The 26,414-nt window shown below is 54.8% G+C and overlaps 9 protein-coding genes across 9 annotated transcripts; 4 read left to right on the top strand and 5 right to left on the bottom strand.

Moving 5' to 3' along the window:
• Positions 1 to 1,067: 1,067 nt before the first annotated feature.
• LY79DRAFT_669467 (uncharacterized protein) lies at positions 1,068 to 1,733 on the top strand (the record flags this gene model as incomplete). The annotated part of the gene is made up of 1 exon (XM_060563644.1): positions 1,068 to 1,733. The coding sequence occupies one exon, from the start codon at positions 1,068 to 1,070 to the stop codon at positions 1,731 to 1,733; it is 666 nt and encodes a 221-aa protein (XP_060414441.1).
• Positions 1,734 to 2,511: 778 nt separating this feature from the next.
• Positions 2,512 to 4,685, top strand: LY79DRAFT_589990 (tctex-1 family protein; the record flags this gene model as incomplete). The annotated part of the gene is made up of 4 exons (XM_060561087.1): positions 2,512 to 2,523; positions 4,076 to 4,114; positions 4,202 to 4,276; positions 4,341 to 4,685. The coding sequence occupies 4 exons, from the start codon at positions 2,512 to 2,514 to the stop codon at positions 4,683 to 4,685; spliced, it is 471 nt and encodes a 156-aa protein (XP_060414440.1).
• Positions 4,686 to 7,492: 2,807 nt separating this feature from the next.
• Positions 7,493 to 8,478, top strand: LY79DRAFT_552781 (uncharacterized protein). The gene is made up of 2 exons (XM_060557735.1): positions 7,493 to 7,639; positions 7,702 to 8,478. Exons 1-2 carry the CDS (start codon positions 7,611 to 7,613, stop codon positions 8,141 to 8,143), a joined length of 471 nt encoding a protein of 156 aa, XP_060414439.1. The 5' UTR covers positions 7,493 to 7,610; the 3' UTR covers positions 8,144 to 8,478.
• A 666-nt stretch (positions 8,479 to 9,144) lies between these two features.
• Positions 9,145 to 10,128, top strand: LY79DRAFT_514856 (F-box domain-containing protein; the record flags this gene model as incomplete). Its single annotated transcript, XM_060554665.1, has 1 exon — positions 9,145 to 10,128. The coding sequence occupies one exon, from the start codon at positions 9,145 to 9,147 to the stop codon at positions 10,126 to 10,128; it is 984 nt and encodes a 327-aa protein (XP_060414438.1).
• Positions 10,129 to 12,324: 2,196 nt separating this feature from the next.
• On the bottom strand, positions 12,325 to 14,093 carry LY79DRAFT_552777 (uncharacterized protein). Its single transcript, XM_060557734.1, has 3 exons — positions 13,729 to 14,093; positions 13,289 to 13,519; positions 12,325 to 13,214 (listed from the first exon to the last, which is right to left on the bottom strand). Exons 1-3 carry the CDS (start codon positions 13,806 to 13,808, stop codon positions 12,479 to 12,481), a joined length of 1,047 nt encoding a protein of 348 aa, XP_060414437.1. The 5' UTR covers positions 13,809 to 14,093; the 3' UTR covers positions 12,325 to 12,478.
• Positions 14,094 to 14,588: 495 nt separating this feature from the next.
• LY79DRAFT_552776 (cytochrome P450) lies at positions 14,589 to 17,398 on the bottom strand. The gene is made up of 3 exons (XM_060557733.1): positions 16,791 to 17,398; positions 16,630 to 16,726; positions 14,589 to 16,561 (listed from the first exon to the last, which is right to left on the bottom strand). The coding sequence occupies exons 1-3, from the start codon at positions 16,912 to 16,914 to the stop codon at positions 14,845 to 14,847; spliced, it is 1,938 nt and encodes a 645-aa protein (XP_060414436.1). The 5' UTR covers positions 16,915 to 17,398; the 3' UTR covers positions 14,589 to 14,844.
• A 1,184-nt stretch (positions 17,399 to 18,582) lies between these two features.
• On the bottom strand, positions 18,583 to 20,991 carry LY79DRAFT_514775 (neutral/alkaline non-lysosomal ceramidase; the record flags this gene model as incomplete). Its single annotated transcript, XM_060554653.1, has 2 exons — positions 18,583 to 19,168; positions 19,220 to 20,991. 2 exons carry the CDS (start codon positions 20,989 to 20,991, stop codon positions 18,583 to 18,585), a joined length of 2,358 nt encoding a protein of 785 aa, XP_060414435.1.
• Positions 20,992 to 21,668: 677 nt separating this feature from the next.
• Positions 21,669 to 22,422, bottom strand: LY79DRAFT_579480 (uncharacterized protein; the record flags this gene model as incomplete). Its single annotated transcript, XM_060560029.1, has 4 exons — positions 21,669 to 21,799; positions 22,035 to 22,068; positions 22,148 to 22,263; positions 22,314 to 22,422. The coding sequence occupies 4 exons, from the start codon at positions 22,420 to 22,422 to the stop codon at positions 21,669 to 21,671; spliced, it is 390 nt and encodes a 129-aa protein (XP_060414434.1).
• Positions 22,423 to 24,518: 2,096 nt separating this feature from the next.
• On the bottom strand, positions 24,519 to 25,932 carry LY79DRAFT_187788 (uncharacterized protein). Its single transcript, XM_060551357.1, has 4 exons — positions 25,285 to 25,932; positions 24,964 to 25,092; positions 24,811 to 24,902; positions 24,519 to 24,712 (listed from the first exon to the last, which is right to left on the bottom strand). Exons 1-3 carry the CDS (start codon positions 25,744 to 25,746, stop codon positions 24,855 to 24,857), a joined length of 639 nt encoding a protein of 212 aa, XP_060414433.1. The 5' UTR covers positions 25,747 to 25,932; the 3' UTR covers positions 24,519 to 24,712; positions 24,811 to 24,854.
• Positions 25,933 to 26,414: the final 482 nt, after the last annotated feature.

Raw genomic sequence — 26,414 nt, 5'->3', positions numbered from 1 at the left:
GACGTTCCTCCGGGCCTCATCCCGGGAGCCGGATGGCACTTTCTGGGCGAAACGGACTGCTGCGACTAGTGTAGTGCACAGGTCTTGTAGCCCAACTACCTAACATGGGAAATCTTGGGGAACCCCACCGCGGGCCCTCTCTGAAGCTGTGGTATGACGACGGTATGTCTACTTTGACCATGATTCAGTGTCTACCTGTACGGATACTCGACCAGCCCTTTCTGGCTGCACCTTCCCGCCAAGACAGCCTTTTCGCCCTCCGCCCGCTTCCAGGAAGCGAACAAACGCACATCGCGGAGGACTGGTCCGTTTTGACCTTCTCCATGTCGGGTGTGAATCTGCAAACAGCAGTGCGTGCATCAAACGTACCGCGATTCAGACAAAATGGCGTTTCTGGAGCAGAGGATGAGTCGGACGGACCGCCGCACAGGCCACGCTAAACATGTGAAGTCGAAAAGCCACGACCCTTCGGTGCATGGGCGGCCTGTCTGGTGGGTCCTTTCCAGCTTCCGCGGGAAGCTAGCCCCAGGTCCGGCGTTGCGAGCACGCTGGCTCGTGTGCGATTCCCCGAAGCCAGATTCACCCCCAGTAAAGGCCTTGCCGCTTTAAGCATCACGTGGTTGGTCACGAGCTGGATGTCGAGATGGCTCAGAACGGGTTGGCATACAGTGAAAGCCTGACCGTAACTTACTCTATGACCTTTCCATCGGTGAAACTTCTGGTAACAATGATGCAAACAATAAAATAGCACTAGATATTGAAGGAATCATCCGATCCATGATCGATGCGGGATCAAGACAATCAAATCTGCGCTCCGTTGATGGCCAAATGCCGGCTCCGAAGATCCGGCGGTGGTCCGAGCTCCTTATCCGATAAGATTTCGGAGAGATCCAGATTCACGCCGCACATTTTCATCGACAGAAACCTTTGCCAGTCTTGCATCTCCCACCTCGGCTCCAATTCAGCCCCGCGCATCACATTGCACCCCCCCCCCCCCCCCCCCCCCCCCTCGAAGCCATCGAGCAGCAACGGCCCTGCCATGGTTCTAGGCCTCTGCGACGCAGGCCATGGCTGAACCACCCCCAATCAAGCAGCCCCAGGGCAACAAGAAGAGAAAACCCTCGACGACAGCCGAGTCCGCCGGACCGAAAAAGAGCAGAGCGTCCTCGAGCGGCCCCACGACACCGCTGCCCGCGCACGACGCCCTCCTCGCCAGCCTGAGGCCCAAGTACGACGTCCTGCTCGCCTTCACAATCTCCTCGACAAAGATCCAGAAGCGGGTGAACTGGCTCCTGCGGCACCTGCGCAAGGACGACGGCGACCCGAGGAAGCGCGCCGTGCTCCTCTACGCGCGGCCGGGCGACGTCGTCAAGATGATCACCATAGCGGAGCTCGTGAAGCGCATCGTCGCGGAGGACGAGGGCGGGCGGTGGTACCAGTACAACCAGATGTGCGAGCTCCCGCCGAAAGTCGACGTTGTGGAGGAGACCATGCTGGGCGGCGGCCCCGCCAAGGTCGCGGGGGGCTCTGACGACGACAACGACGACGACGACTTCGAGGTCATGGAGAGCCGGTTCGAGAGGGCGGTCCTGCCTCCGCCGGCCAGCCGCGCGGCCAAGTCACTGAGCGTCTTCCTATCGCTCGCGCCCATTCCCGAGTTGAGGGCCAAGGACGGCGTCACCACCCAGACGAACGAACTCCAGGGTGCCCCGACGAGCTCCGCCACATCGTAAGAGACAGCGGAGGCCCGGTACTGAGCGAGAAGGCTGCAGGCAAGTCCAAGACAGGGTCTAGCAAAACGAGGCAAGGGGGACGTTCGGCTTCGAGGTCATCTTGGTTCCCGTGTTTGGGTGGTACTTTGAACAGGCTGCGTCAGAGGCGTTTGGGACAAGAAAAGGTTTTCAAGGTTGATACCCATCAGGGCGGACGGAAATAGCCCATATGCCATAAGAAGAATCGATTTTCGCTGTACAATTAGGCAGCCTTGGTGTTCGGACTGATGCAATCCTCCCAGGGGCCGAATGAGTCTCCATGAGCACAATGCATGCATGCGTTTTACCTAACCGTCCTGGTACACAATCCAACATCCTCCTCCTTGGTCACATCCGCTCGTACAAAACATGGGTAACTCCAAATCAGACACGCCATTTCGTTACCATACAAGTGTCGCTTTTCCAACGTCCCCCTCCCTTTTCAGCTTATCCAGATGGTGAGGCTCCGGCAGCATCATCTCGCACGAGTGAGTGCGTAGACGGCCGTTCCCGATCCGCCATCGCTCTCGCCCTCCTCGTCGTCACCTAGACCGGCCTGTATCCATAACGCTGGGCGCTTTAGTGCTTGCCCTCCTTGGACGAGTATGTTATGCGCAGAACGAAGTTGACGACAACGGCCAACAGCAGGATGATGGCCAGGAAGGTAGGGCCGAAGCGGTCGTCGAAGCCGGCCTGGCCGCGGACGCGAATGGATTTGGCACGCCAGTGGTACGTTGCGAGGGCGTATATCATGGTGAGCATGGCGACGCCGGTGAAGAGGAAAGCGCTGATGAACGCCGGGCGGTCACCAAAGTTGAGCATGCCGATGGCGAGAGCGCCAAGGATGACGGTGAAGTTGAGCCATGAAAGGAAGGTGCGCTCGTTGGCGAAGAAGACCTTGGGCTCGACGCGCGTGGGCAGGGCGATGCGCTTGCCTGTCGGGTTCGGGTAGAGTCAGCGTCTGCGCACTCCTCGTTGGGGGGGAGGGATTGTGGGAGGAGTGTGAGGTTTTGTATGAAGGTATGGCAAGTGAGGAGTCAATCGAGATGTGATCATACCGGGAGCGGTCTGGAGGAGAGGCTGGCTAGACATTTTGGCGAGCTGTTTGCTTTCTTCTGTACCGCTGTGTGTATAGTTATCGTGTTTCGGTTGCCGGCAGAAGATGTTTTCCTTTCTCGCGCGTCGGGGTTGTCGCAGCGTAAGTCCTTGTTGTTTATGGCAACAATTGCGTCACTAGCAGCCAAAACAAGACTCGGCTGTGAAATTGGTAAACACAGCGGTTGGGCTGTTAGGCTGTTGGTTATGGAAGTAAAATCTGATCGCGGGCTTCCAACAGCAAGCCAGTAGAAACCAAGTCGGTCGAGGTTAACGATGGAACGGGGAGGCTGTCTAGCGTCGTTCCAAAGCTCGGACTCGTGTAGGGCAGGGCGTTGGACCGCAACGGTTATTGCACAAGGGGGACGGATGACGAGTTAACGAAGTCAATTGCTTCTCGTTGCAGAGCTGCCGTCTGAAACTGCTTAAATAAAAAACCAGAGAGCCTATCAAGATGGATGGCTGAAAAGAATGCAGGCAGTGAGAAAAGAACGTGGAGGAAAGGCTCCAAGACTGTAACCGAGAGAACCCGCTTCAAAGCTTGTTTGGTACGTTACCGATGCGGCCGCCCGCCCCTCAAAAGCCTGCAGCGTAAAGCTCATCAGAGAAACTTGTGACGCTAAATCTGCAAGGCTGGAGCTCCCCCCACCAGCCACAACTCGAAACCCATGCCGCTTCCTCGCGAGCCGCTCCCAAAAACCACACGTGCCATCGGGCCTTGAGGTAATTGGATAAGCCACGTTCTGAAAGACACATGCCCCATAAGGGGCGAAAGCAAGATGACTAATCTGTGGCTATCGCTGAAGACTGTTTTTCAAGGGCACGTGATCCCGTTGCCCCGCGCACCTGGCTTGAGCATGGCCCGTGGTGCGACGCCAGTCGGCCGAATGGGGCTGGCATCACAACAGAGCTTCGTCTTGTCCCAAACTGTCAACACCACATTCAGTTCTCTCCAGTAGACATACCACCAAGATCATCCCACAAGCACATTTCACGCCTCCACACTGTCTTTTCTCACACGATATCTACGAACTTACGAAAAGCAAACTTCAGTTATCGGCATCTCGGTTTCGCAAGCATCTGACTGTTTACCCCCTCCCCCATAAACAAAAACATCCAACAATCACAATGTCTGCCGCTGCTCCCACGACGGCTACTCCCGTATGTCGCGCACCTCCCCGTCACATTGCCTCATCTCTGTCTTGCACTTGCTGACTCTTGTTTCCTAGCCCGTGGCCTTCAACCGCCTCAAGCAGATTGCTACCGACGTAAGCTCCTGACCATGCGACTCTGCGAACGAGGTCGCAGCAATACCCTCAGTAGGCAACGATGACTAACTCGGCACCCTCCACCAGGCTTGCCAATCAGCAATCGGTTCCGCCGAGTTCTACGACCACGCTAAGACCGAGGGATGGAACTCGCAGATCATCGTACGTTTCTATGTCACATCGGCCGCATAAGTCACCAGAGCTAATGACCGCGGCGCACAAACAGTCCTCTGTCCTGAAGGCGGTCATCTCTGAGTCCACACCCCAGGGCGGCTCTGCCCCCGCCTACAAGTTCGCTTGCAACTCAACCATCGTCCAGCACCTGGTCCCTACCTCTTCCCTCAACAAGTCCAAGGGAACCGCCGCCTCTACGGAGGAGCCCTCCGTCTCCACGAGCGCTGACCCCGCGACTGCCACCGACGGCAAGCCCCACGTCGGCCGCCGTGGCATGCACTCCGCCACCGGAGCCTACTGGGACGAGAAGAAGGACGGCATGTGGTCTTACAAATACGACGGCGGCGAGGGCAAGGGCATGGACGTTGTCATCATGCTCATCTGGGTCGCCATTTAAGAGTCGATGAAGCGAGCTACACTCGTCACAGACCGAACGAGCAGACCATCAAACTAGCAGGCGGAGGTATGCAGTCTGCCCCCCTCAGCTCTCCTCCAACGGCCGGCTATCAACCGCCCATCCCATGCCGAAGTACCAAACCACTACGGCAAATGGGTTGGCGTGAGGAACGCCCAGCAATGGGTATAATGGAGCAGACCTTGCAGCCATGATACAGGGGGAAGGTGTGCACCCGGGAGACGGCGGCATGCCAAAACCAAAAAGGTGGGGGGCTTGTCTCTATCGTGAATTTTTGGGGCTAGGTACATACGGCGAAATGATTGTGTTAAGGTCTATTGTTTGCGTTTGAGTTGCATTGTCTTCAAACCAAAATAGCCGGAGTTTTGATAGCCACAATGTCATATCACGAGGTCGTCCAAATAATCCTATTTTTCCGCAGGAATTGTTTATTTGTTGCCGAGCCGTTGTCGGGTGACCCAGAACGCATTGCGCCGCTCGAAACGATATCCCTGCGACGAGGGAGATGCCATCATCAGGCGTCTTCAGCTAAACCCCCTAATCGTTCTATTAGAGGCGACCCACTGCAGTATCATGCTGCGTTTACGTCGGATGTTAAAGCTTCCAGCACTAGGTAAATTGAATTCAGCGTCACCCCGCATCAAAAGCGGCTTTTCCGCTGCAGACCGACATCAAGCCCAGCACTCGGACCCCACGAACAGCTGTTTTCTTTCCTTTTTTTTTTTCTTTTTTGCCATCCACCAGGGCCGTTCTGCCCGCCCACTCACCCCATTTGATGACATAAACGGTGGCGACATTCGCGGTGGCCATCCCAGATAGGCGGTGGACCCTGATGATCTCTTGTGCGATAAACTTGCATCTGGTGGCTTGACGTTTGCCGACCAGAGAGCCCCTCGTTGACGTGCGAGTGGTGGGAGAACCCATTGTCGCACGAGAAGCCAATCCAAGGAACAACACGAGTCAAACGATAAGAATGGATGGATGGATGCAAGGGATGCCGTACGTGAAGGGGGAAACAAAGCCTTCGCAATCAGATTCCTACGCTAGATTCGGTAAGATGGCATCTGAAAGGGACACAATGCCAACGCTGGGACGGACGGGCCTCATAGAATGCAGAGTCATACACCCTCTTCGGCGAAGACGACGTGTCGGCGGCTGACTGGAAATGGGGGTGGGGGAAGGGTTTGCCGACGTGGGAAGCTTTCGGGAGTGTACTGTGTGAACGTTGTTCGGAGAAGGGACAAAGTTTGTAATCGGCCGTAATCTTTCAAATCAGTCCATATGGCTCTCCCCTTCCCATGGGGACTGTGACGGGCCTCTCCGTTGGAAGGGGTTCCGTGTCTCTTTGACTTTCGTATCGGAGTGCGGCATCGCTGAGGGTAGGATGATGCTGAGCTTTGCCGGAATCCTCGTAGGAGCAAGACGAGAAAGGGACCATGAGAGTACGCGTCTTACGCACACATCACAACACTCCATACCGTCCAGCCGGCGTGCGCCGAGGCGGCTGGATGGTGCGTGGGATGTGCCACGAGGGGTACGCCAGATCAGGTCGGCGAACCGGGTGGTGTTTCGACTCTTTGGTCGCCTGGCACGAGTAGTCCTTGCGCGATTCGATTCATACGTTTTCCCCCCAAGGCTCGCTCGCCTTGGAGTATCATGATGCTACACTTGTACGTAGTAGCTAGCGTATCCGTAGAGCAAGGTACTTTTTAGAAGTGGTAATCTGATTTGCCTCGGGATACCTAATTAAGAAAACCCCTCCTGATATTGGAGTTTCCCCGGCGGCTATTGGGGCAGGGAAGCAGACTATCCCATGAACGAGATACAGGCACACACGCACACTCAACGAGACGTACAGAGACGCTGTAAGATTTCGCTCGAATTATCGAGAAGAGGTTCGCCACCGCCCTTTAGCTTAGATCGCTGCCCCACAAAATCTTGGGTGGCATCTGCGGGAGGAACAGCACCATGACGACGTCGATCGCTGCCCTGCTTCTGGTGGCGGTCTGGCTTCCCGTTCACTGCCGCCAGAACTGAAGCTCTCGGTGCCAAAAAGGTCGCTGCAGGAAGGCGGTTTAGGAAGCAGGCCAGAGTCGGCAGCAAGCGTGTGGTGTTCATGATCCTGATCCGATCACCATGACTGCCGTGCAACGACGACAGCCTCGATGGGCCGGTTCTCCGCGGTCATGGGACCACTTCTCCCAGCGAGGCCTGCCGGTGTGTTACAGCGGTTGCCAAGCAGACGTGCGAAGAAAGTGCCCTGGACCTTGGCCCGGTTCATGATCACGGGATGCCGGTTCATGGTGTTTACCGTTTTCGACTGGTGTTTGTGCGATAACTGGCGTATCAGTCGATACCAGGTTACGGCGTGACTGACAGTGTACTGCCTGCGGCTGCCAAGTTGCAGAGAAGTTACTATGTATAGGATGAAGAGAGAAGCTAGCTCAGCCCGAGGATAACGGCTTCCATGCTGCGTTGTAGCTGGGGTCCTGGTGGTGATCGGACATGCGGAGTGCTGCCCGTCGACCACCGAGTTGTGTGTGGCAGATAGTTGGCATTGCTAGTTGGTGTTGCTCGTGTGCTTCTATGCGCGACGTTGCATGTCATCAAATGTCTGGCCAGTTCCAGAAGCACGAGGAATGGCACACAACCTATCACGACCGATCAATGCGGCCCAACGGTTCCCCATATTCACAAGTTGCGCTTCATACACGAGGCCGCTGGTTGGTCAATCCAAAAAGAAACGAGACATACAGCGCCAAGCGGGGGAGGGGGGACGAGGGGTGGATGGGAGGGGTCATGATCCGGAGCAAAAGGTTCGGTTCGCCAGGAGAGGTTTCGTGGCTTTTCATCGTTGGGTGTTTGTACTTCGGGTTTCGACGACTTCCCCGCGAAGGATGATATTGTATGGAATGGAATGGCATAGGGGCGGTGAGGTGAGTCTCGCTCGCTTTTCCGAGCCGCCGAGCGTTGTGTCTTCGGAATCTAACGATTACAGAATCTCCGCTCGGGCTCCTCTCCTCTGTCAGTGGCTCGCCTTGGCCCCTGTTCGCTGCGCCCAGGACCACGCTACCCTTTGCCTCATGACGAAAGCAACTGGTCTCAGGTACAGAGTACACTACGATGTAGGTAGTGGAGGGACGAAGGAACCCTTTCATACGAGGAAAAGTTCGTTGGTAGTCGGGAACTTGGTCCCTAGGTCCCCTTCTTCCGTCCAGGCGGGTTACAGAAGAGGCAAGGAATCGTCAGCAATCTCCATCTTTCCCCAGTGTTCCCCTGTTGCTTGCGATTGTCTCCGGATATGTTATTGGCGATGTTCATGCTTCATGATTCGCGCGAGGATGCGAAATGACCGAATTCTCCATATTTGTTCTTGCCAAGGTCCCTCGGCGCCAATACACGTAGAGGGGGGGCAAGGAGCAACGGGAGAGAAACGATGACATGAAGGAAGAAAAAACCAAGAGACCAAGGGACCAAACCCAATGACACGCACTGTACAAGGTGTAACCCTTCCTACATATGCACCAAAGTCGCCTCTACGTAGGCAGTGCCGCTTCAGGCCGGGGATACCTAGCGTTCGTGCCTCGCCCCATCTCCGTTAGCTTATCAGGGGAGGCACCTGGAAGGAATAACCGTAGTGTAGACGGCCCAGCTTGGCAACTATGGCGTAGGTAGTAGACATGGCTTTTTGGCCCAGTGGGCATGCAGCATACCCCCCTCCTTTACGTGTGGTGAGACCGCTAATCTGGCCTGCCACCTCATCTCAAAAACTTGTACCTGTGACTTGATGGGGACGGCCGAACATCGCCTTTCCCGCAGGCTCCATCACACCACCAACACACACCGATTTTTCTTCTTCCCTGCCTTCCCGTCTCTTCTCCTCCTTCGAAAAGAACACACGCGATCGACACTTAAGACTACCTCATCGACCCTCATCACTTTAGACTGTTTCTTCGCCTTTTGACGTACTCTTATATATCCCAACGAACCTCTCCTGGCCCCATCTCCAAGAGCTGTTCCTCGCCTCATGAACTTGTTATTGAGGCTTGCCCACCCTCAAAGACGAAGACTAGCATCCGACATTGGTCCTTCCACCAGCACCATCGACGTCACTTGAAACGATATATCGTGATCCGCAAAGCCGGGATCGAGAACGTCGTTCCCTTCTCTGTACAACAAAACAACTACCATCCACCTCAGTAGCATCGTCCCCCTCCCCCCTCACCAGCCGCACACGCTGGTGATTCCATCCGCCTAGGGAACGAGCTGTCCCTTCCTCATCTCACGAGACCGTCTTGTGTTCTCTACGTGGTTGGCTGACTTCCAACCCCGCTCAAATTCACACACGCATCGTTGGATAATAGTCCAGCTCGGGCCTTCAACGACCCGACAAAACACCAAACGCCCTTGCACAGGAAACTCCTCCCTTACCCCTTTCACGATGGTTGAACTACTCTCTTCGGGTCTCCCTCAGAACGGGCACGTCCAGCAGTCCCAGGACTCAGCCGACCACGTAGCCTCGGTTGCTCGTCTGCTCCTCGCGACCAATCTCGCGTCTCGTCAGGAGAATAAGATGATGACTCGCGAGGAACGCCAGGTCATGATCGATGAGTTGAGCAAGAAGCGCGCAGGGTGGCGCACTCCCCGTCGAGGCTGGTCTATCACTGACTCTCCCGTCATGACTTCCGCCCAGGGTAGCCCGGCCCCCAATGCCAATACCCCTTATCCCGCACCTCCCCTCGCGACTCAGCACGAAGCTATCGAGAGACACGCAATTGCTTCTGTGCCTGAGCAGTCCGAACTCGCAATCGGAGAGATGAAGCAACTTCCTCATGCACCTGTGGCCCGCCGGCCGCCTCTCCCGCCCCCGCGTCGTTCTTACTCTGTTACGGACTATGAGCCGCCGGCTCGCATTCACAGACCATCGGCTCGCATGGACATCTTCGACCTTCCCGCCGAGCTGCACTACGCCATTTTCGACCACCTCGACCCCATTGACAGCACCTGCTTCGGTTTGACAAACAGCCATTTCTACAACATCCACCGCCGCATGCACGGCTCTGTGCCGTTGTCGTCACGTCGCAGCGGACCCAATGATCTCGAGTGGGCCTGGCGGTTCGCTGGTCCCCTCATCTACAACGGGTCCACTGCTCCTCCCGCCGAAGCCTTCCAGGATAGCGCCCTCGAGCGCATGCGCGTCAAGGGCCAGGTCTACTGTCGCAAGTGCGGGATCTCTCGCTGCGAGCTTCACCGTCACATCCGCGAGTGGATGGGGTCCAAACTCGAGTACTGCCCCATCACCCAGAAGTACGGTCCTAAGCCTGCCGAGGAAGCTGCCGACACTTGTTATATCAAGTCCCCGAAGCACCCGAATCGCTGCGCTCGACACGCCGTCAAGCCTGTCAAGCTGCGCAGCCAGGAGTAGAGCGATCTGACTTGATTCGCATTTTTGCTTGTTCTGAGCACTACGACCGACAACTTTGTACGATACGACACGACGGTGCATACAGGCTGCTTCGATCGCGCGGCAGGGAGTCAAGAAAGGAAGAGAGTGATAAGGAAGGGAGATATGTATCATAACACGGAACGGCGTTTAACTGGACACATGATACCTCGGAGGAGGCGCCAAGAGCTGGAGGCTGAAGATCATGAGATTACGGATTTCCAGAGCGGCAGCCGAAGGCGAGCACGGACAGAATAGAGAACGGCATATCCTCGGAAGCTACAACGTTGATTGCCAGCTGCGGTTTAGATTATAGCCAGATCAAACAATTATCAAAATTCATGTTATTATTATTATTATCTTGCCTATTCCTGCCCTAGTAATACTGCAGTTTCTGCATCTCTACTCCACACTACTCCGAAGCAGTCGGTTTGAAGTCCACGGCAATGACGTAATGTGGGATGCGGGTAGGTTGTGGAACCCGAGGAACTACCTCCTGTACCAGTTGTCGGGGACCCATTCTGTGAGGTGATACGCCTTGGGGTCAGTATAGTGGGTTGCATGATCGATATATCCCTTAGCTATGGCCCATGATGTGGGATTCGGGCAGATGCCGGGATGCGCGAGTCGAGTATGAGGGGGGCAAGTAGGTCATCGTAATCCTTCCGCCGAGGCGTGGTATAACGGAGACTGAGATACCAATGTAGTCCCCGTTATAATAGCCCTATGATCTTCAACGTGGCTTACATCGTCTTCAAGCCGCCCTGAGCCATCACGACGAAATCGCATCCCACCCTCGCGTCCTCCTCACCTGCCTGTGCAAACATCTGGTCGCTGGCCACCGTCCTTTTTCCGACTTCACCCCACAACTATCAGAAGGGGGGGGGGGGCTCTATGCCGTGAGCGCGCCTTGTCCTCCGCATGCGCGAGGCCGGTCTGTTCCCTTCTCTGAACCTGTACTTGACGATGGATGATGTGCAAGCGAGCAGGCCAAGGGGGTATCTGTCGCATCTGTTCGTCTGCTCGGGCTATTGCCGTTGCTTTTGGGGGTGGGAGGCTCGCTGGCATATGCCCAAAAGGCCCCCCTAAGCCCCCCCCAGCCCATCGCGCATACCAGGCCACCAGACTTCCCTATAAAAGAAGGGGAGGTCGCAAGTCTGGATCCAGCCGGCAAGTCTGGATCCAGCCGGCAGGATACTCGCAGCTATTGCACCACACTGCGTTGTTGTGGTTGCTGTTGCAGCTGTCATGCGTCAAACATTGTGGTTAAGACCACTATGCCTGCCCCTTTCCTCCTAGAGACCTCGCAAACGTCAAAACACCAAGCTCTCTGTCCCACACTTCTCTGTGTGTATTCATGGGGTAATACGTGCGGACCGGATGCCAAAAAGAGGAGGGAAGGGCGGGGGGCACAATCTCCCACCTCACGTAGCTCAAGACTGAACCTGGTTTATAGTAGTCTGCACTGAATGGGAGACGAATCGCACAGAGTATTTGGTTGGCTTGTATTCCAACATTTCTGGGCGTATGAGCATCTCTCCGCAGCGATGACGTCCAGCTACGTTCCGATGTTGGCCGACCTAGTTCCCGGCTTCGACAGGTTGTCTACGGGCCACCATTCATGCACATACGCAACTCGAGTTGAAAGCTCCGACCACACCGAGTGTTTTCATTTTCAGCTTGGGCCACTCTGGAGCAGAGCTTCAGACACAATATAATTCTGATTGTCATCTGCCATGACTTCTAGCGGAATTGATCTTCAGACTCAGTTGGCGGCCTCCTTCTCAAAATCAGGTCGAGAAACCCACCTACATACCCAAGGGTTCCCGCTGCAATGGACTTCTGGCATCCGCCCGCCCACCCGCACCAATACCAACAATCCTATAACAGAACTGCACCACTGATAGGAAAAACTAGAACGAACCGAAACCATGAAACAAGCACCAGGTACAGAACCCATCAGAAGAAAGGACTGCTCTACGTTGCATAAACAATAGCCGTCACCAGCACGGCCGGAAAGACAACCAGTCCGGCTGAAAGGTCTGTCCTCGAGCACTAGGGGTGGTACCATCACAAACTCCCAACCACGAAGTGAAGAGGTATCAGTCGAAGAGCCACGCGTGACGCCAATATAACGCCCAGAACGCCGCCCTCGAGTGAAGGAAAAAGAAAAAAAGAAAAGAAAAAACACGTGCCAACGACCCTGCGCGTTCGGGACATCCTAGCGGGGAAATGGCTTCCGCCGTCCAGGTTCCCGTGGAATCTGCACCGGTCGGCCCTGGGGAGGATTTTCCAGTCCCCGAGTGACAATTGTAAAATCTGAAGAGTGCTCCTACTTCTTCAAGATAGCGTCGTACAGGCTCACCAGGCCGGTGATGGCGGCACCTGTCAGGATGCCCTTCCACTCGCCATACAGAGCGCCGTTGATGCGGTCTATGGAGTTCTCGTTGATCAATCCGCCAAAAGTAGCCTTCTGGCCGTAGATGACGAAGGAGACCAGGGCCTTGACGATGCTGAACACCAGGGGGTCGACATTGTACTCAACCGTCGAGGACTTGCGGCCTCGAGGCTGGGGATGGCTCGCGGCGCTCAGGTTATAGAAGTAACCGAAGAAGGAGGGAATAAGAACCGAGGTGAGCGTCCACAGTGCGACGGGCGACCAGAAGGACGAAGTCACAAACAGGAACGCGTCAGGCACGTACACGGGGTAGAAGTTGGTGCCCAGGGCAGGAATTGCAGGGATAGTGAAGGCGTAGCGAAGAGGCAGGACCTCGGCCCTCAGGTTCCATGCCTCGAACGCGGCAACGGTGAAGAGCACCGAGGTGACCGTCGACAAAGACGAGCGCACGGCATGGGTGCCCTCCTGGATTCCCGACTGGTCGTAGAGCTCCGTGACGCGCTCGCGGACCGCGACGGTATGGCGGTCGACGGCCTCGGCGACATCAGCGGGTGTCGCGGGCAGGGGGATGCGGCTCGCAAGAGACAGGTTGCGCGCGGGGGTACGCGTCGCCAGGGCGGTGGAGAGTGCAGGCTCAGCAGGCTCCGGGCTCGGTGACGATGATTCGGCTCTGTGACGCGTGTTAGTCGCGACGAAGTGGTGACTCGGCAATGCACCACGGGGGTATGGAAAGAGGCTGCTCACTCAGGCTCGGGCTCGGGCTGCAACTCCTCGATAACTCTCGCCGCCCTGCGGCGCGTTGTCGACTTAATGAGATCGGTCAAAGGCGCTTCTCTCTTGATGGGTGAGCCGGCTGCCTTGGCGCGGCTGTTGTAGTAGGGCGCGAGCTTGGGGTTGTGGGAGAACTGCGTCGCGTTCTCAGCGAGGTACTCATCGAGAGTGACCTCTAGGTCGGACTTCTTCTGGTTCTCGTATCTGAAAAGGGGCGCGTTGTTAGCATCGCGCGTGGCTTGAGGTGAGTCGCGGGGTTCTCTACGACACCTCGACGCGACTCGGGCGTGCCTGGCGAGTGTCGCAGCAAACACGAATGACTACACAGCTTGAGCTCTGATGCGATTTGCGCAACAGCACCAAGCTCGCACCAGGGACCGAGATATCAGGGGCAGGCGAAAGAGAGGGCATACCCAGTGAGTCCAGTCAGCTCGGCGAGCTCGACGAGGTCGCTCTTGCGCTGCCTCGTCAACCACACGTTTGCGCCCGACATTGTTTCGTCGTTCAAACGGGGGCAAAGTTGATTGAAATGGGTATCAGACGAATCGCGCAAAGATGACGACTTTAATTTTTCAATGCGAGGGAGTCTCTCGAAGAGGAATCGCAACAGATGCAGGGCAGATTATGCTTTGGTTTGGTAGATACTTGATGGCGATGGTGATGGTGGGAGGGGCAGATTGGTGTTGATAAGCTGGACGGAGCTAGGTTGTAAGAGGGCGACAAGGTGAGACGGTCGAAGCGTTGTTTATGTTTTTCTCACTCTATCCAGGTGTTATGGTTAATGGGGGGGAAGTGACGCAGCGGATTGGGGGACGGGAAATGGGGGGTAGATTGGTACTTACCTCACCTGTGACCAGTATTACTACAGCGGCAAGTACGCTATAAGGCTACGTAGTGATTATGCACTGCACTGGTCTAGGGGAGGGGAATGTTGCGACGGATTTAGCGCCGTCTCCCCCGGGAGCAGCGAAGGAGAGAATAGCATTGGTCAGAAATGATGACGGGGGACGACGGAGACCCACTTGAGCTGTCCGAATGTGGCAAGACATGTAAACAAACGTTTTGAGTCGCTGCTACGCGCGAACTGTCTGGCGATCTCCCGCAACAGAGGCAAATGTAGTTCAATGTCACTATCGAGGCCATCTGGGAAGGGGTTGGTTGGGTGCTGGGACGATGCGAGCACGCGGTATGTTCATCATCAATCTCGGAAACCGAGTCTGTCCAACGCGACGCCCGTCAGCATGCTTCCCATTTGCAATCAACACATCCAGCTGTTGGGACAACCAAAACACACGGTCGACCGTCTGGTCAACTGTGCCGTCACGTGATTGCACCGACTTGTCTCGACTATGGTTAATTAGGCCTTCATCTTGATGACTGTTCTATATTCAGTCCTGTGAAGGAAAATACTAAAGCCCGTCAGACCACCCTCTTCAGGCTGATTATTCCCATATATCCACCCTACCTTCATACTACTTGTACACTTGAAGCATCGCGCCAACCCAACTCTGACCGACCAATACAACAGTCTAAGCAGAGTCAACAAAGTTGACGAACCTTTCCTCGCCCCTTGGGACAATCCGAACCGGAACGCTCATCCCTTGCGGCAGCTTCAGCGTCAGCACTGTGGTTGCCTTCTTAAGCGTCTCCCGACACCTGTCCTGTGCCTTCTTGTACAGCTTCTGCTTTTCCTCCCGGCTCATGGCATCAACCTCGGCATCCGACGACCACTCGTCCACTGCCAGCTCGAGGCTGTACCGCTGGAAAATGACCGCCAGCGCGGCGATGATCTCGACCTGAGCGATGCGCCGCCCGAGGCACGACCGCGGGCCATCCGAGAAGGGGACGTACGAGCCCCGCACCGGCCGGAACATCTTCTCGCTCGTATCCGAGCCCTTGTACCCGCCGTAGTCCTCCGTGTCGCCATCCTTGTCCTCGGTCTGCGCCGCCTTGATGCTGGCGCGGTACCACCGCTCCGGCACGTAGTCGTCGAGGTCGTGTTCCGCGCCTGTGATCTTGCTCGGCTTTGACGGCCAATTACGCGGGTTGTGGTGCGCCGCCACGCCCACGATGGAGATGTGCGCCCCCTTGGGCAGGGCGTACTTCTCGCCTTCTAGCGAGATGATGCCGTCGCCTTCGGGGTGCACTTCCTTGGGAATTTCGACCACGGCCGGCGTCAATCGAAGCGTCTCGTTCATACAGGCCCCCAGCATCGACGCAAGCATCGGGTTCACCGTGCTATCGTAATTCCACGTACTCGGGTCGCTATCGCCAAATATCCCGTCAATGTCCTTCTGCAGCTGCCTCTGCACAGCCGGATTGCAGGCGATCTCAATTAGCCCAAAGTGCATCGCATTCGCTGTCGTCTCATGTCCAGCGACGAGCATGATGAAAGCATTGCCCGCGATCTCCGACTTGGACAGCTGCGGTATCTTGGATTCCTTGTCCTTGAACACAGCCCTGCTGACACCGCCGTCGGTCGCCTCATTGCCGTACTTGGACTTGACGAGCTGGCCCATGAGGTCCATGCCGGCGTCTCCCTCTCCGCCGTTCTGCAGGTCATCGATCTTGTCCTGCATCAACTCGTCAATGTATTGCACGTAATTATCGTGCGACTTTATCGCCTTCTTTGTGTAGTCAAAGGGCAGCATTTTCAGGAGCTTGTGTGGCACCAGCAACAGAACCAGTATGTGTTCCAACATCTCGGCAATGGCGTCGACAAAGCTCATCGTGTGGCCGGGCGCGGCCTCGAGCGAGCTGTACTTCTGTAGTTTCGGATCCGTGCCTTCAGGCAGCGCCTGTCCCGGCCAAACCAAGCGCATGCCGAATCCGACGTAGCCGATGATGTTGAGCGCGAGGCGCATTGTATCGTGATCCAGCGTCTTGACCGTCTGCCTACTCTTCCCGTCCGGACCGAGCCACTTTTGCACCATGCCCTGCGCCTGGTTGATAGATTCGACGAAGACGAGAGCGGCGTTCTTCTCGTTGAATGTAGCGGACGTGACCTTTCGGTGCATACGCCACACGGCACCCTCGGTGGTCAGGACATTATCACCAAACTGTTTCAAGATCGCGTATGTCTGGACCAGCTTGGGGAATTTCTCGCGCTGCTGCGTGATCTGGTGGATAGCTTCGGCGCTGCTTGTCACGATGAGGATCTGAAAGGGCGATACGATCATGAACGTCTCGCCGATGCGCTCAAAGGGGCCGTGTCGTTTTTGGTAGGCCCAGTCCGCTATGAGGAGCCTATTGGCAAACAATTCTGATTAGCATGCGTGTGATGGACAGACCAGACGGGGATAGGGGGTACTGACTCGAGCCAGTTTTCCCACCAAGATCTGGGAAAGGTCTTGATGATGGGGACCCAGAACTTATGGGTGAGCTGCCATACTATCGCGAAGGGCGACGCAGCTTCACTCGGGCAGTCAGTCTATGCGCTGCTGGGTGGAATTGGAAGCTACTTGTTCCCACATACGAGTTATGACGTATGGCAGCCCGACCTTCTTGGCCTCGACTATGTTGCGCCGGAGGCCGGTGACGTTAGCGTAGACGCTGTATGCGACCACAGCGCCAATGAGGATGACGATTGACGATACCATGGCGATGCGGACCACCAGGTAGCAGTAGGGTCGTGGACGTTGTTCGGTAGGCAAGGGGATGGCTAGGCGCGATGCCAAACGTTGTCTTCAGAAGATATAGGGCTGCGGCAGCGGGGTAGGCTTTGTTGCGGGACAGATCGAGGTTCAGGTTCAACCTGATACCGTGGAGGGGCTTGATGCCGTTCGATATCGCCTGCAATGGCAATAATTACTTATACACACGAGAAATGAGGGGGTGGATAACACAGATTCCAAGCCTAGAAAGAAGAGAGGAAAGGAAGAAGTTGCAGAACTCATGGAAGAAACAATAGAATGGATGCAAACGTCGATTGTGTCTGAGAGCGGGACTTAACTGAGGACAGGGCCATGTGGGAGGCGGCAGGGCCGGGCACAGGGATCGCAGCTGTCTGGTTTCGGATCCAGCGCGACCCGAAACTATACTACCTACCTAGCGGTTTAGAAACCCCCCCTATTTTCCACCCCGTCTCCATTTTCAACTGATAGCGTAATTACTCCACAGCATCGGCCGGACCCTTCTTCTTTACCTTGCAATACCATGGGCAACGTTTGATTTGCTGACGCTGCTAGTGGTCGGCAAGGAAGCTTGCCCTGTATGCACTACTAGCTACCTACGGATACCTGCTCCAGCGCTCAAGGCTCAAAACATGGCAGACCGCGCTGCCCTTGGATTAAATGGGATCCCAGTCTCCGAGAGATGCAGTTCACTCCCAGGTACCACAAGCAGAAAACATGAGAGGCCTATTGATGATCCTAAGACCATCCAGCTCGTATGTTGTGCACACTACGGATACTTGGACGATAAACAGCTGTAGCTGCAGCTGCAGCTGCAGCAGGGGGCCTCGATACAGGGGCCCGTATGTTGGTTCGCCGCACGGCAGATACATCGGACCCAGCTTGCCGGGGTAAGGTACCGCCGCCGAGGTGCCGGGGGGGAAGGGGGGAGGTGGGGGGGCGCTGTAAACCTCCGCTGCCAATGACGGTACCGGTATTCAATCAATTGCCGCCCACCAAGACTAAAGGAAAATAAGCAAGCAAGGTTATGTATCTACTGCATAAGGGCTGCCAACAGCCGATGGTGGCTCCCTATGCTTCCTGCTACATGCCACGATGGGTTAGCGAAGGGCAGGTAGAAAAGAAAAAAAGAAAAAGAAATAACAACGGGCGAACAAAAAACAAACCGGCCGTTCTACTGTGAAACATGCGACGTGGGACTCAGTGACAAGCCAACATACATGCACGTTCAGGTACGAGGCCAAGAATGTCTCTCATTGGAGGCACCGCCGCTGGATGGGGGAGCGCAGTGGGACCAATGTTTCTTGCAATCGGGAGAAGCGGTTTCTTGCCGCGCGAGGTCGCGCGAAAGTCCCTACCGTCATGTTGTGGTTTTCCTTGAAAGTCGACGAGGGTTTTTCCTGGATACCCGCTGCCAAGTTTTACCTTATCCTGTATATACTTGAGCCGCCCGCTGCAGCCTAGTTCACTATACCCCAACATAAGCTTGCAAACAACCCATCCTGGTCAGCATCTTCACTCGATGAATTCCATCCTCATCACCAGCAGTCTTTATCTTGAGACACCATTCGACATAATGTGGTTTTCATAAACACCTAAACCTAAACCATGGCCTGGCGTCCAACCAGCCCAAGCTTAATGCAACTTGAACTGCCCACTGACTCCCTCGAAACTCGTGATTTTGCCCCCCAGCGACTTGGAGTCTCCGTAGTAGCGAAACCGGTATGTCCCCGGCTCTCCATCGTCCTCTGTCTCCCATACAATCTCGACCTCGCTCGTGGCGAGTATGTCGCTCGTCCTCTTCCAGTTGAAAATCAAACTCCAGTCATTGTCGTCCCGCACAATGTCCCATTTCTTGATGCCACCCCTGTCGATGACCAGTTTCTCTACGACAGCGTAGTTTTGCTCCAGGCGCAAATTGTTTCGAGGGTTGGCTCCGACAAAAGTAGCTCGCACAACGTCTCCGATGGTATAGCTCTTTTGCACGTCGGTCTTCACGTCGCCAAAGCTGCGGAACACAGGCGGCCCGTCTCGCACTACACCAGTGATAAAACTCAAAGATCTATTGCTGTTGTCGGGGGGGTATGGGCCTCCAGCATGAGAGGGAGGCCCGTTTGTGAACGAACCGCTCAGAGTTGGCAGGTACTCGAGGGTTCGGTTGATGTATGCATCGAGCGTATAGGGTCCATATAGTGTTGAGGCACCCTCGTATCGTTGTATTCTGCCCATGTGAGTCAGTAAAGTACGGCAAGTTGCCCATCGAAATGCTTACCCGTATTCCTCTTGCGTCGTAATGTAGTGCGTATAGCTATTTGCCGGCCCTCCAATGACAACCACAGGTTCGACACCAGCCTCGTTGGCAAACAAGGACTCGGCCTTGTGCCTGACGGCATCTTTCCACCGACGTCCTGCCATGGTAGAGGCCTCTCCCGGGCTAACGATGATGATGAGTTGCCCAACCCGGAATGTCTGGATATCCACAATGTTGGGTGTCCACTGGTAGGGGTTGAAGACCTCGCCCACATCCAACAGGATTGGTTTGGGCGACTGACAGGCGATTTGATCGTCCGTTGGCGCCTTTAGTAAACCGCCAACGACCGCCCACAAAGGCGATGTATTTGACGAATTCGAGTCATGCTGGGTAAAGTCGAATGCACCAGGGCCGTCAGATGTCCCCGCTGCGAAAGAGTATCCCAATGCCGCAGGACAGGTTCTCACTTCTGTCCCGTTGGGCAGCTCGAACCGAAACTCAGACATGTTATGGAAGGTGTGAAATGATCTGACCCACGAGCCGCGGACACGCTGGGCGCTGGATCCCATGTCGTCGAATAGCTTCTTGGCAGCGGTGTACTGCCTCTTACCAATCTCAAAACAGGACGCGGCTCCGTTGTCCTTCTTTCGGAAGAACGGGCCTCTGGCATGGCACTTCTGGCTTTTTCCGTCGCTGCATGTGCTCGTCTTGAAGTCGCATGGGTCGTCGGAGCCATCCTCGCAGAAAGCGCCCAGCACATTGGGGCTAACATCTCCCATGTTTGCCTGGGAGAAGCCAGCAACGAAGCTTTTGGTGGTATAGGGGTTATCTCGCACGCTCTTCTCAAAAAGCCAGGCTGCCACGCCTTTGTTATCTCCCGAGATGAGCGTGTTGTTTCCGAGCATGGAGGTGCCGTGGGTTGGAAACCATGTCAGCACACCGATACTTTTGCCGTCTGAAGCTCGTTGGAACTTCAGAAGGGTCATGTCTTTTTCAACAGACCCGTCCTCCTCGGCGCTGGTGTTGTACTTGGCACGTTCTTCTTCCGGGTTGGCCATATACGCATACAGGCTGCGGTTGATGCTGGCGCCAGTGACTTTGGTAGATCCGACACTAATGTGTCCTGGCTCCAGCCCCTCATGAGCACGACGTATTGCCAGCAGCGTGCCATCCACAATGGCCTGATAGCTTTGCTTATCGAAGCCTTTGCTTGTGATTTGAGGTAGCAGATAGTTCAGCCAAGCGCCCGGGCCGGAATGAGAATGCGTTCCGGTTAGGGCCAGGTTGTGATGACCGTACATGGAGTATTCGAACCCTAGCTCGGCGAGGCCGTGAAGGACGCCATACCGAACAGCTGTGTCTCCCGACTGGGTGTCCAGCACAACATAAATGAATCTGTCATCGCGCCTTGTCACACTTCCGACGATGAAAGCGCGGGCGTACAGTCTCTGCCGGAGGCCGGTGCCGAGCTGTTTGGGGTCTGCGTAACCCATCATATTGATCTCTACAACCGGGCCCGTGATGTCGGCGCGGCCGGCGCCGATGAGGTACAAGTCATTGTCCACGTAACTGTCGATGTCGCTGTCGGCGACGTTGTCGAGGATCCCGGGAAACCACTTTCCAGTATCACGGAAACGCCCGCCCGGTGTGTAAAGTCCGTAAACAACTATAAGAGACAAAACGAAGCCTACTACGCAAACGAGAGCTCTCCGGGAGCTTGGTGGGGTAACCGTTTGAACCGCCGCCGCCGCCGCCGACGGGGGGGTTTTCTCTGCACTCCGTCCAGATGGCATGCTGTTGATGCCTGTGAGAACTTGGGGTTTTAAGAAGACATGGAAGAGAATTGAAGTGCACAAAAAATGAAGGTGTCACGGCACACGGCACACGGTAGTTGGTTTATTAGTGTTACGCCATATCCAGGGAGGCAGCTGTGACGCGGAAGAACCGGGTGGTTCTCTCCAGGGGAGGGGCGGGCAGATGACGCATGTCCAGAAACTTGTTGGCGCACGGCCCCATTTACCGGTGCGCAACATATCTAGGTAGGTGGGTAGATTCTGGTATTACAATGCAAAATAACAACAGCAGACAGGAACTATTACGAGGAAGTATACGAATAGCCTATCGAACGAACCCCCCCTCTCCTCATCGAATCACGCCCCTTAGGCTTCTTCCATCTCCACTCATCGAGCTTCAAGCGGAGATGTGACCTGTAATCCGTTCGTTCCCTCTAAGCTATGGTCTAGTAGTATTTTGAGTCCTCGGAGTCGGCCAGGTCGAACATGACGGATGAGTGAAGTCGCGCGCTGCCACGGTCGCGGGTGAGGATGCTCTGAAAATCGATGGACCTGTTGAAGCTCAGACTTCCTTCAGCGAGGATGTCGATCCGGTGGCTGTTGTAGTCGCCCGGCATGTTCACGACGAAGAGAACGGAGGGAACTCACACCACCAGCCTGCACGAGGTACCCGGTAACTAGTAGCTTCTTCTTTTGCTGGGCCTGATCTTGACGTAGCGAAGACCGACAATAGGCTGCGTTTCGTTGGGTTCACCGGGCCACTTGACGTTGTCCAGGTCCAAGATGTCGATCGCCGCGACGTAATTGCCTGATGTGATAGTGAAGTAGGCAAATTTTCCGTCGTCTGTAATTTCCGAGGGAATGGCCGTGAGTGCTTAGCCTTTGCCCCCAAGTCGTACAGCAGCTCGACAATGCCTTGCTTGCCAGGAGTACTGGCTCAAGGAATAGATGATCCAGACTTGGCCCGGCCCGACAGCTCTGCAGTGCTCGTCGATGAAGGTAGCAGGAGACTTACATGGCGATGACGGCGCTCTCAGGTTTACCGGGGATGGATTTGAGATTCCGAATACCCGATCCCTGGAGAATCATGCAAGTCATCCGTATATCTCGCATCCGTATATCTCGAATAAACCCCCCAGTGAGTATAGTGACTTACATCGAGAATAATGACGGTTTGAATGATGATCCTGTCAGACAAGTTCCATGGAAGCAGAGTATTCGCTTTCTGGATTCCTGTCATCAGCTTCAGAATGGTCAGAGGCACGACAAAGACTAAAGTTGGGACAATGCGACGGTAAGGCCGTACGGGCTGAACTGCTGACCTACAATGTTAAGGTTCCCGGCAATGTCCTTGGGCCACTCGTAGATAATGTCGGCCTCGGTGTTGGTCTCGACGAGGTGACCAGGCAATGTAACTACAACACTCTCCATGTGGATGATGGAATTTACTGGTCGGGCCGGGGTGTCAGCACGGCTTCTGTTATGAAAAGTAGCCCCAAAAGAAGGGTCTAAGCTTGAAAGAGTTTGGAAGGAAGAATATAAACCACTCTGGCTTAGTTCCAATCTCGTCAACAACGGAACTTGGCAGAGTGCAGCTGGACTTCCTAAACTTGGGCCCACAGGGATTTGAGATGTCGAAGTAAAAGACGGTATCCTGGGTCGTAAGGAGGGACAAGAGATTGCCGCTAATGAGCCGTCTTACTATAAAGGGAGCACCTAGATGATCAGGAAAATCCTCGCTTGTATGCACATCAGTGAGAGTAATGATTCAGCTGAGAATGTACTGGTACCCCATTTTCCGACAGTATACATACTCAAGAGAATAATCTTGGGTTCTGACATAAATGAAAGAGGCAAACAAGTGAGGGTATAGGGGGATATGTCTTACGTCGTGGAGACTCGAGGTTATCAAAGTCCTTGCGTATGTTATCTCCAGTGCCAGTTCAGAAGTAATCAGTCTTCTTGGGCCGGATATTGGCGCCGTAGAAATAAGGGCTGTCCAGAGGTGTTGAAGGATGGGGCGTTGAAGGCTAAAGGCTCTGTTATACTTGGGATGGAGGGAATCCCCCCGGGGGGAGGTTCTCTTGTGTGATCGTTGGTGTTTACCAGCATCGCTGCTGCGGAAGAAAGCAGGATGCCCACGAGAGCCACGCAGTAAATTCTGGGGAGCATGATGAACTTGAATAGATGGCTCACGAGGGCTGAATGAAACAGGAGAGAACTGGATGTTTCAAGGACGCTCCCAAGAAGTGACTCGTCGTAACAGACTCAGCCTTATACTTTGTCGTTGTGGCAGCATAGCGTAGCCTTCTCCTTCAAAGCCTTCCTCGATTTTCCGCCATATCATGAGAAATCACATAGTCAAGCTACTAAAGCTCCACATATACGCTATCGACGAAGAATAAGACCCTGTAAGATGATGGTGCTCTTCGAGACGTGCTATTTTCACATGCTTCTCAAAACTGACAGCGGTATATGGTCGAATATTTCTCTGCCAAGACATTCAAGAAATTTCCATGACCAATTATGGACCCCACAGACCCGTGGGTAAATCCCAAAAGCTAACAATTCAATATCGTCATCCTACTTATCGCTGAAGGTTGAGTACACCGTGAGAGTAGTTTGATCTAAAAGAAGCACAGTCCTTACAAACGTCTAGGAAAAGGAAAGGAATTTCCATACAGTTCCGCGCCAATGGCATCAGTAGTAAGGTAGCCTCGAAACATGCGGAGATCAGCAGTAGTGCCGTTAGTCTATGTTCATATTTATTCGTAGTCTAGTTTGCTTAAACATGGTGGCTCAGGATGCTCGTGTAAGATGAAGAACACATACAAGGGTGTATAGAATCCGAGCCTGAGCCGTGAGCGGAGAACAATCCAGGTCGATATTCCGTAGAAACACATCTGGCGATGGCTTATCAGGTAACAAACACATCATCATCCCCAGCGTCGCGGAGGAAAAGTCCTCAAAGTCAGGAGGAGCAAGAAAAGCTGCGGAAGCCCATCTTGTCAAAGTACGCTTGAATCTGATAGGCTAGTGAGGTGGGATCGGCAACCCTCCCGACCTCTGCTCCTCCCACCCTGGGCTATCCCCCATGATGTCGTTATTTCGGGCATATGTTGAATGGCCTGGGTGGAGGGTACCGGTGAGCCCTGCTCAAAGCCAATAACGGTCGACCGCTTCAGACGCGAGCTGCGGGCTCGAACTGGCCGGTGAGCTATGTCGATTGGCCTCGAGGTCGATAGAATGGCCAGATGGTAAGAGTGCCGCCCAACAGCCCATATTATCATCACGAATCGATGGTTCTGCAGATGCAACGTCGACTGTGCTGCTTATCGTTTCGTGGGCGACTCTGCAAGACACTTCATCGTGGCCAGGGAGGATGACAAGCTTGTGGCAAATGTATGTGTAGAGCCTCGAGTGTGTGCCCAGCTAGAGAAGAATGAAGTCCTTTGCTAATAAATTGGGATTTCTCGTCATCTCTGCTGTCTCTCTGCGGCCTTCTGTGCCACGCATACTTAGTGCCCATCTCTGCAACCATGGAAACCCCTTCAAGCTTCCACCCTCGACCTTTTTCTTTTCGTCATCAGCACAACTACTGTGCCCCATAACGTTATGAGAGACGCTCGGTTCAACGCTGGCCAGCCTATTGACGCTAATGGCAAGGGGGATCCGATTCTTGGTGAGTGCCCTCTGTCTTATACACACACCCACAACCCGGCTAACAAGGCCGTCAGGCGGAATGAACAATCAGATCGACAGACAAACCCGACGACCTCGTCGAGTTTGTTGGGCAGCTGTAGAAAGAGGAGGAGATACCGATGTGCTCCCTAGCATGGTAAAAACAATCGTTGGAGAGGGCATTATGCTTCCTTCCCACAATCGAGATTCTCTTCCTCGGCGGCGTAGGCCTAGTAATGTTTAGTGTTCCGAATACTTGATGAACACTGAAAGTCAATTGCTGTGACAAACCAAGGTTTCCTTGATGCGAACAACCACCACGAGGTCACGATGGCCAAGACCGAGTCGTGTTTGACGATTATTACTGCGTAAAGGTGGACGGCACCAAAGGCAGATAAGCGGGGTATGGGCCGGGGAGAGCTGGAGTCGTGGCCGGCAATCAGCACGCATTTCGACGCCGAGAAACAAAAGAGTCCGAAAGCATCCGTAACCCCATCCTTTCCTCATTTGAGGCAAGACGAGACGAGACGGGAACGGCCCATTCAGTAGGATGGCAGCATGCAGGCAAACCCTGGGGGAACAGAGCGTCAAACTCTATCAGCGGCTAGTGACCTTTGGCATGTGCCCAGTGCGCTCGACATGAGGAGAGCTTACGGCTGCCATTAACCGTGCTGCCTCCAAACAGGCGTGATCGTATGATGGGGTAGAGTTGTGCCGCGGTGCGTGGAGCCACACTGGTGGAAGGGCGGGTTGCAGAAGCCACCCATTGACTTCCCACGATATCTGGTAGTCTGGCTCGTGGGATCGGGTGGTATGAAGAAGGGGGCAGAAAACAGCCGCAGAATGGTCCACCATGCTAGTTGATCCTTGCTTGGTCACAGCACTAGTCAAACGGCACTTTGTCCCGAGCAAATCATGACATGCCCTCAGTCGAAACCACGTTGGAGGCGGGAATGCGGGGAGAGTGGCCAGACCAGACAGCTTCGAACTATCGAGACCAGAGATGGTCTCGATACTGGCTCGCAGTCTGGCCTGTGCTGAACTCGTTCCTCCACTCCTTCTCCAATACGGCATCGCAGGGATAGAAGCTTTACGTCACCTCTGTCTCTCCGAGTGCTAGGTAGTGTGCACCATGTCACATGTATCATTGGGGATCATCTTCTTCGACCGAGCGTCGTAGCTGATTACCATTCGTCGGTCAGAAAGGCTGATAAGGCATCGGGAGCTGCGACGGCACAACGGGTAGAGTTGGAGCTCGCCTCCCGGGTATGCGAGCCGCGGGACGGCCGCAGGTACCACAGACGGCACAAGAGGCGATCACGGCGACTGAGTATTGACAGATCGATCCGATGGCCGTACGGTCAATCGAGACTCTGAGGGTCGCCAAGGAAATCCAGGGCAATCAGCCGATTGTTCTTGGAATCCTGTGTCTCGGTGGGGTCAGCGATGAGCCGGTCCAGGAATTGGGTTGCATCCTCCGGGTGGCAGTGTTGGGAGTGCATTGCAGCACATACCTACATGCTAGATATGCAGTGTAGTGTAGTACCGGTAGTTATGTCGTTTACCGGGCTAGAAAGAATGAATCCCGCAGTGATTCGCTGTGGTCCCAGGGGTACAATTGTAGGTGGCTCATCCTTTCCGTATGGGGACGGGGGGCCAAGAGGTCAAGTGAACAGCTGGATGCTTTCCGGTAGGGCGGCACGCTCTGCCATCGGCAACGGTTACGCAGTCCGCGGTGGAGG

Source organism: Colletotrichum navitas, assembly GCF_030913465.1.
Source record: "Colletotrichum navitas strain CBS 125086 chromosome Unknown LY79scaffold_27, whole genome shotgun sequence".
In the NCBI taxonomy this organism is placed as follows: domain Eukaryota; kingdom Fungi; phylum Ascomycota; class Sordariomycetes; order Glomerellales; family Glomerellaceae; genus Colletotrichum; species Colletotrichum navitas.
The sequence above is the reverse complement of the archived record's forward strand: the minus strand, read 5'-3'. Positions and strand labels throughout refer to the sequence as shown.

What these genes read in the sequence shown, in the direction of transcription:
- LY79DRAFT_187788 (XM_060551357.1), bottom strand. Translation starts at nt 25,746, where the DNA reads ATGCCGTATTGGAGAAGGAGTGGAGGAACGAGTTCAGCACAGGCCAGA. An exon ending in GCACTGGGCACATGCCAAAG is followed by an intron (nt 25,093 to 25,284) that starts GTCACTAGCCGC and finishes CCACGACTCCAG; the next exon opens with CTCTCCCCGGCCCATACCCC. An exon ending in TTCGCATCAAGGAAACCTTG is followed by an intron (nt 24,903 to 24,963) that starts GTTTGTCACAGC and finishes AAACATTACTAG; the next exon opens with GCCTACGCCGCCGAGGAAGA.
- LY79DRAFT_552777 (XM_060557734.1), bottom strand. Translation starts at nt 13,808, where the DNA reads ATGTCGGGCGCAAACGTGTGGTTGACGAGGCAGCGCAAGAGCGACCTC. An exon ending in GAGCTGACTGGACTCACTGG is followed by an intron (nt 13,520 to 13,728) that starts GTATGCCCTCTC and finishes GCCCCTTTTCAG; the next exon opens with ATACGAGAACCAGAAGAAGT. An exon ending in CAGCCCGAGCCCGAGCCTGA is followed by an intron (nt 13,215 to 13,288) that starts GTGAGCAGCCTC and finishes CACGCGTCACAG; the next exon opens with AGCCGAATCATCGTCACCGA.
- LY79DRAFT_552781 (XM_060557735.1), top strand. Translation starts at nt 7,611, where the DNA reads ATGGAATGGAATGGCATAGGGGCGGTGAG. An exon ending in AATGGCATAGGGGCGGTGAG is followed by an intron (nt 7,640 to 7,701) that starts GTGAGTCTCGCT and finishes TAACGATTACAG; the next exon opens with AATCTCCGCTCGGGCTCCTC.
- LY79DRAFT_552776 (XM_060557733.1), bottom strand. Translation starts at nt 16,914, where the DNA reads ATGGTATCGTCAATCGTCATCCTCATTGGCGCTGTGGTCGCATACAGC. An exon ending in GCTGCCATACGTCATAACTC is followed by an intron (nt 16,727 to 16,790) that starts GTATGTGGGAAC and finishes GCCCGAGTGAAG; the next exon opens with CTGCGTCGCCCTTCGCGATA. An exon ending in TGGTGGGAAAACTGGCTCGA is followed by an intron (nt 16,562 to 16,629) that starts GTCAGTACCCCC and finishes GTTTGCCAATAG; the next exon opens with GCTCCTCATAGCGGACTGGG.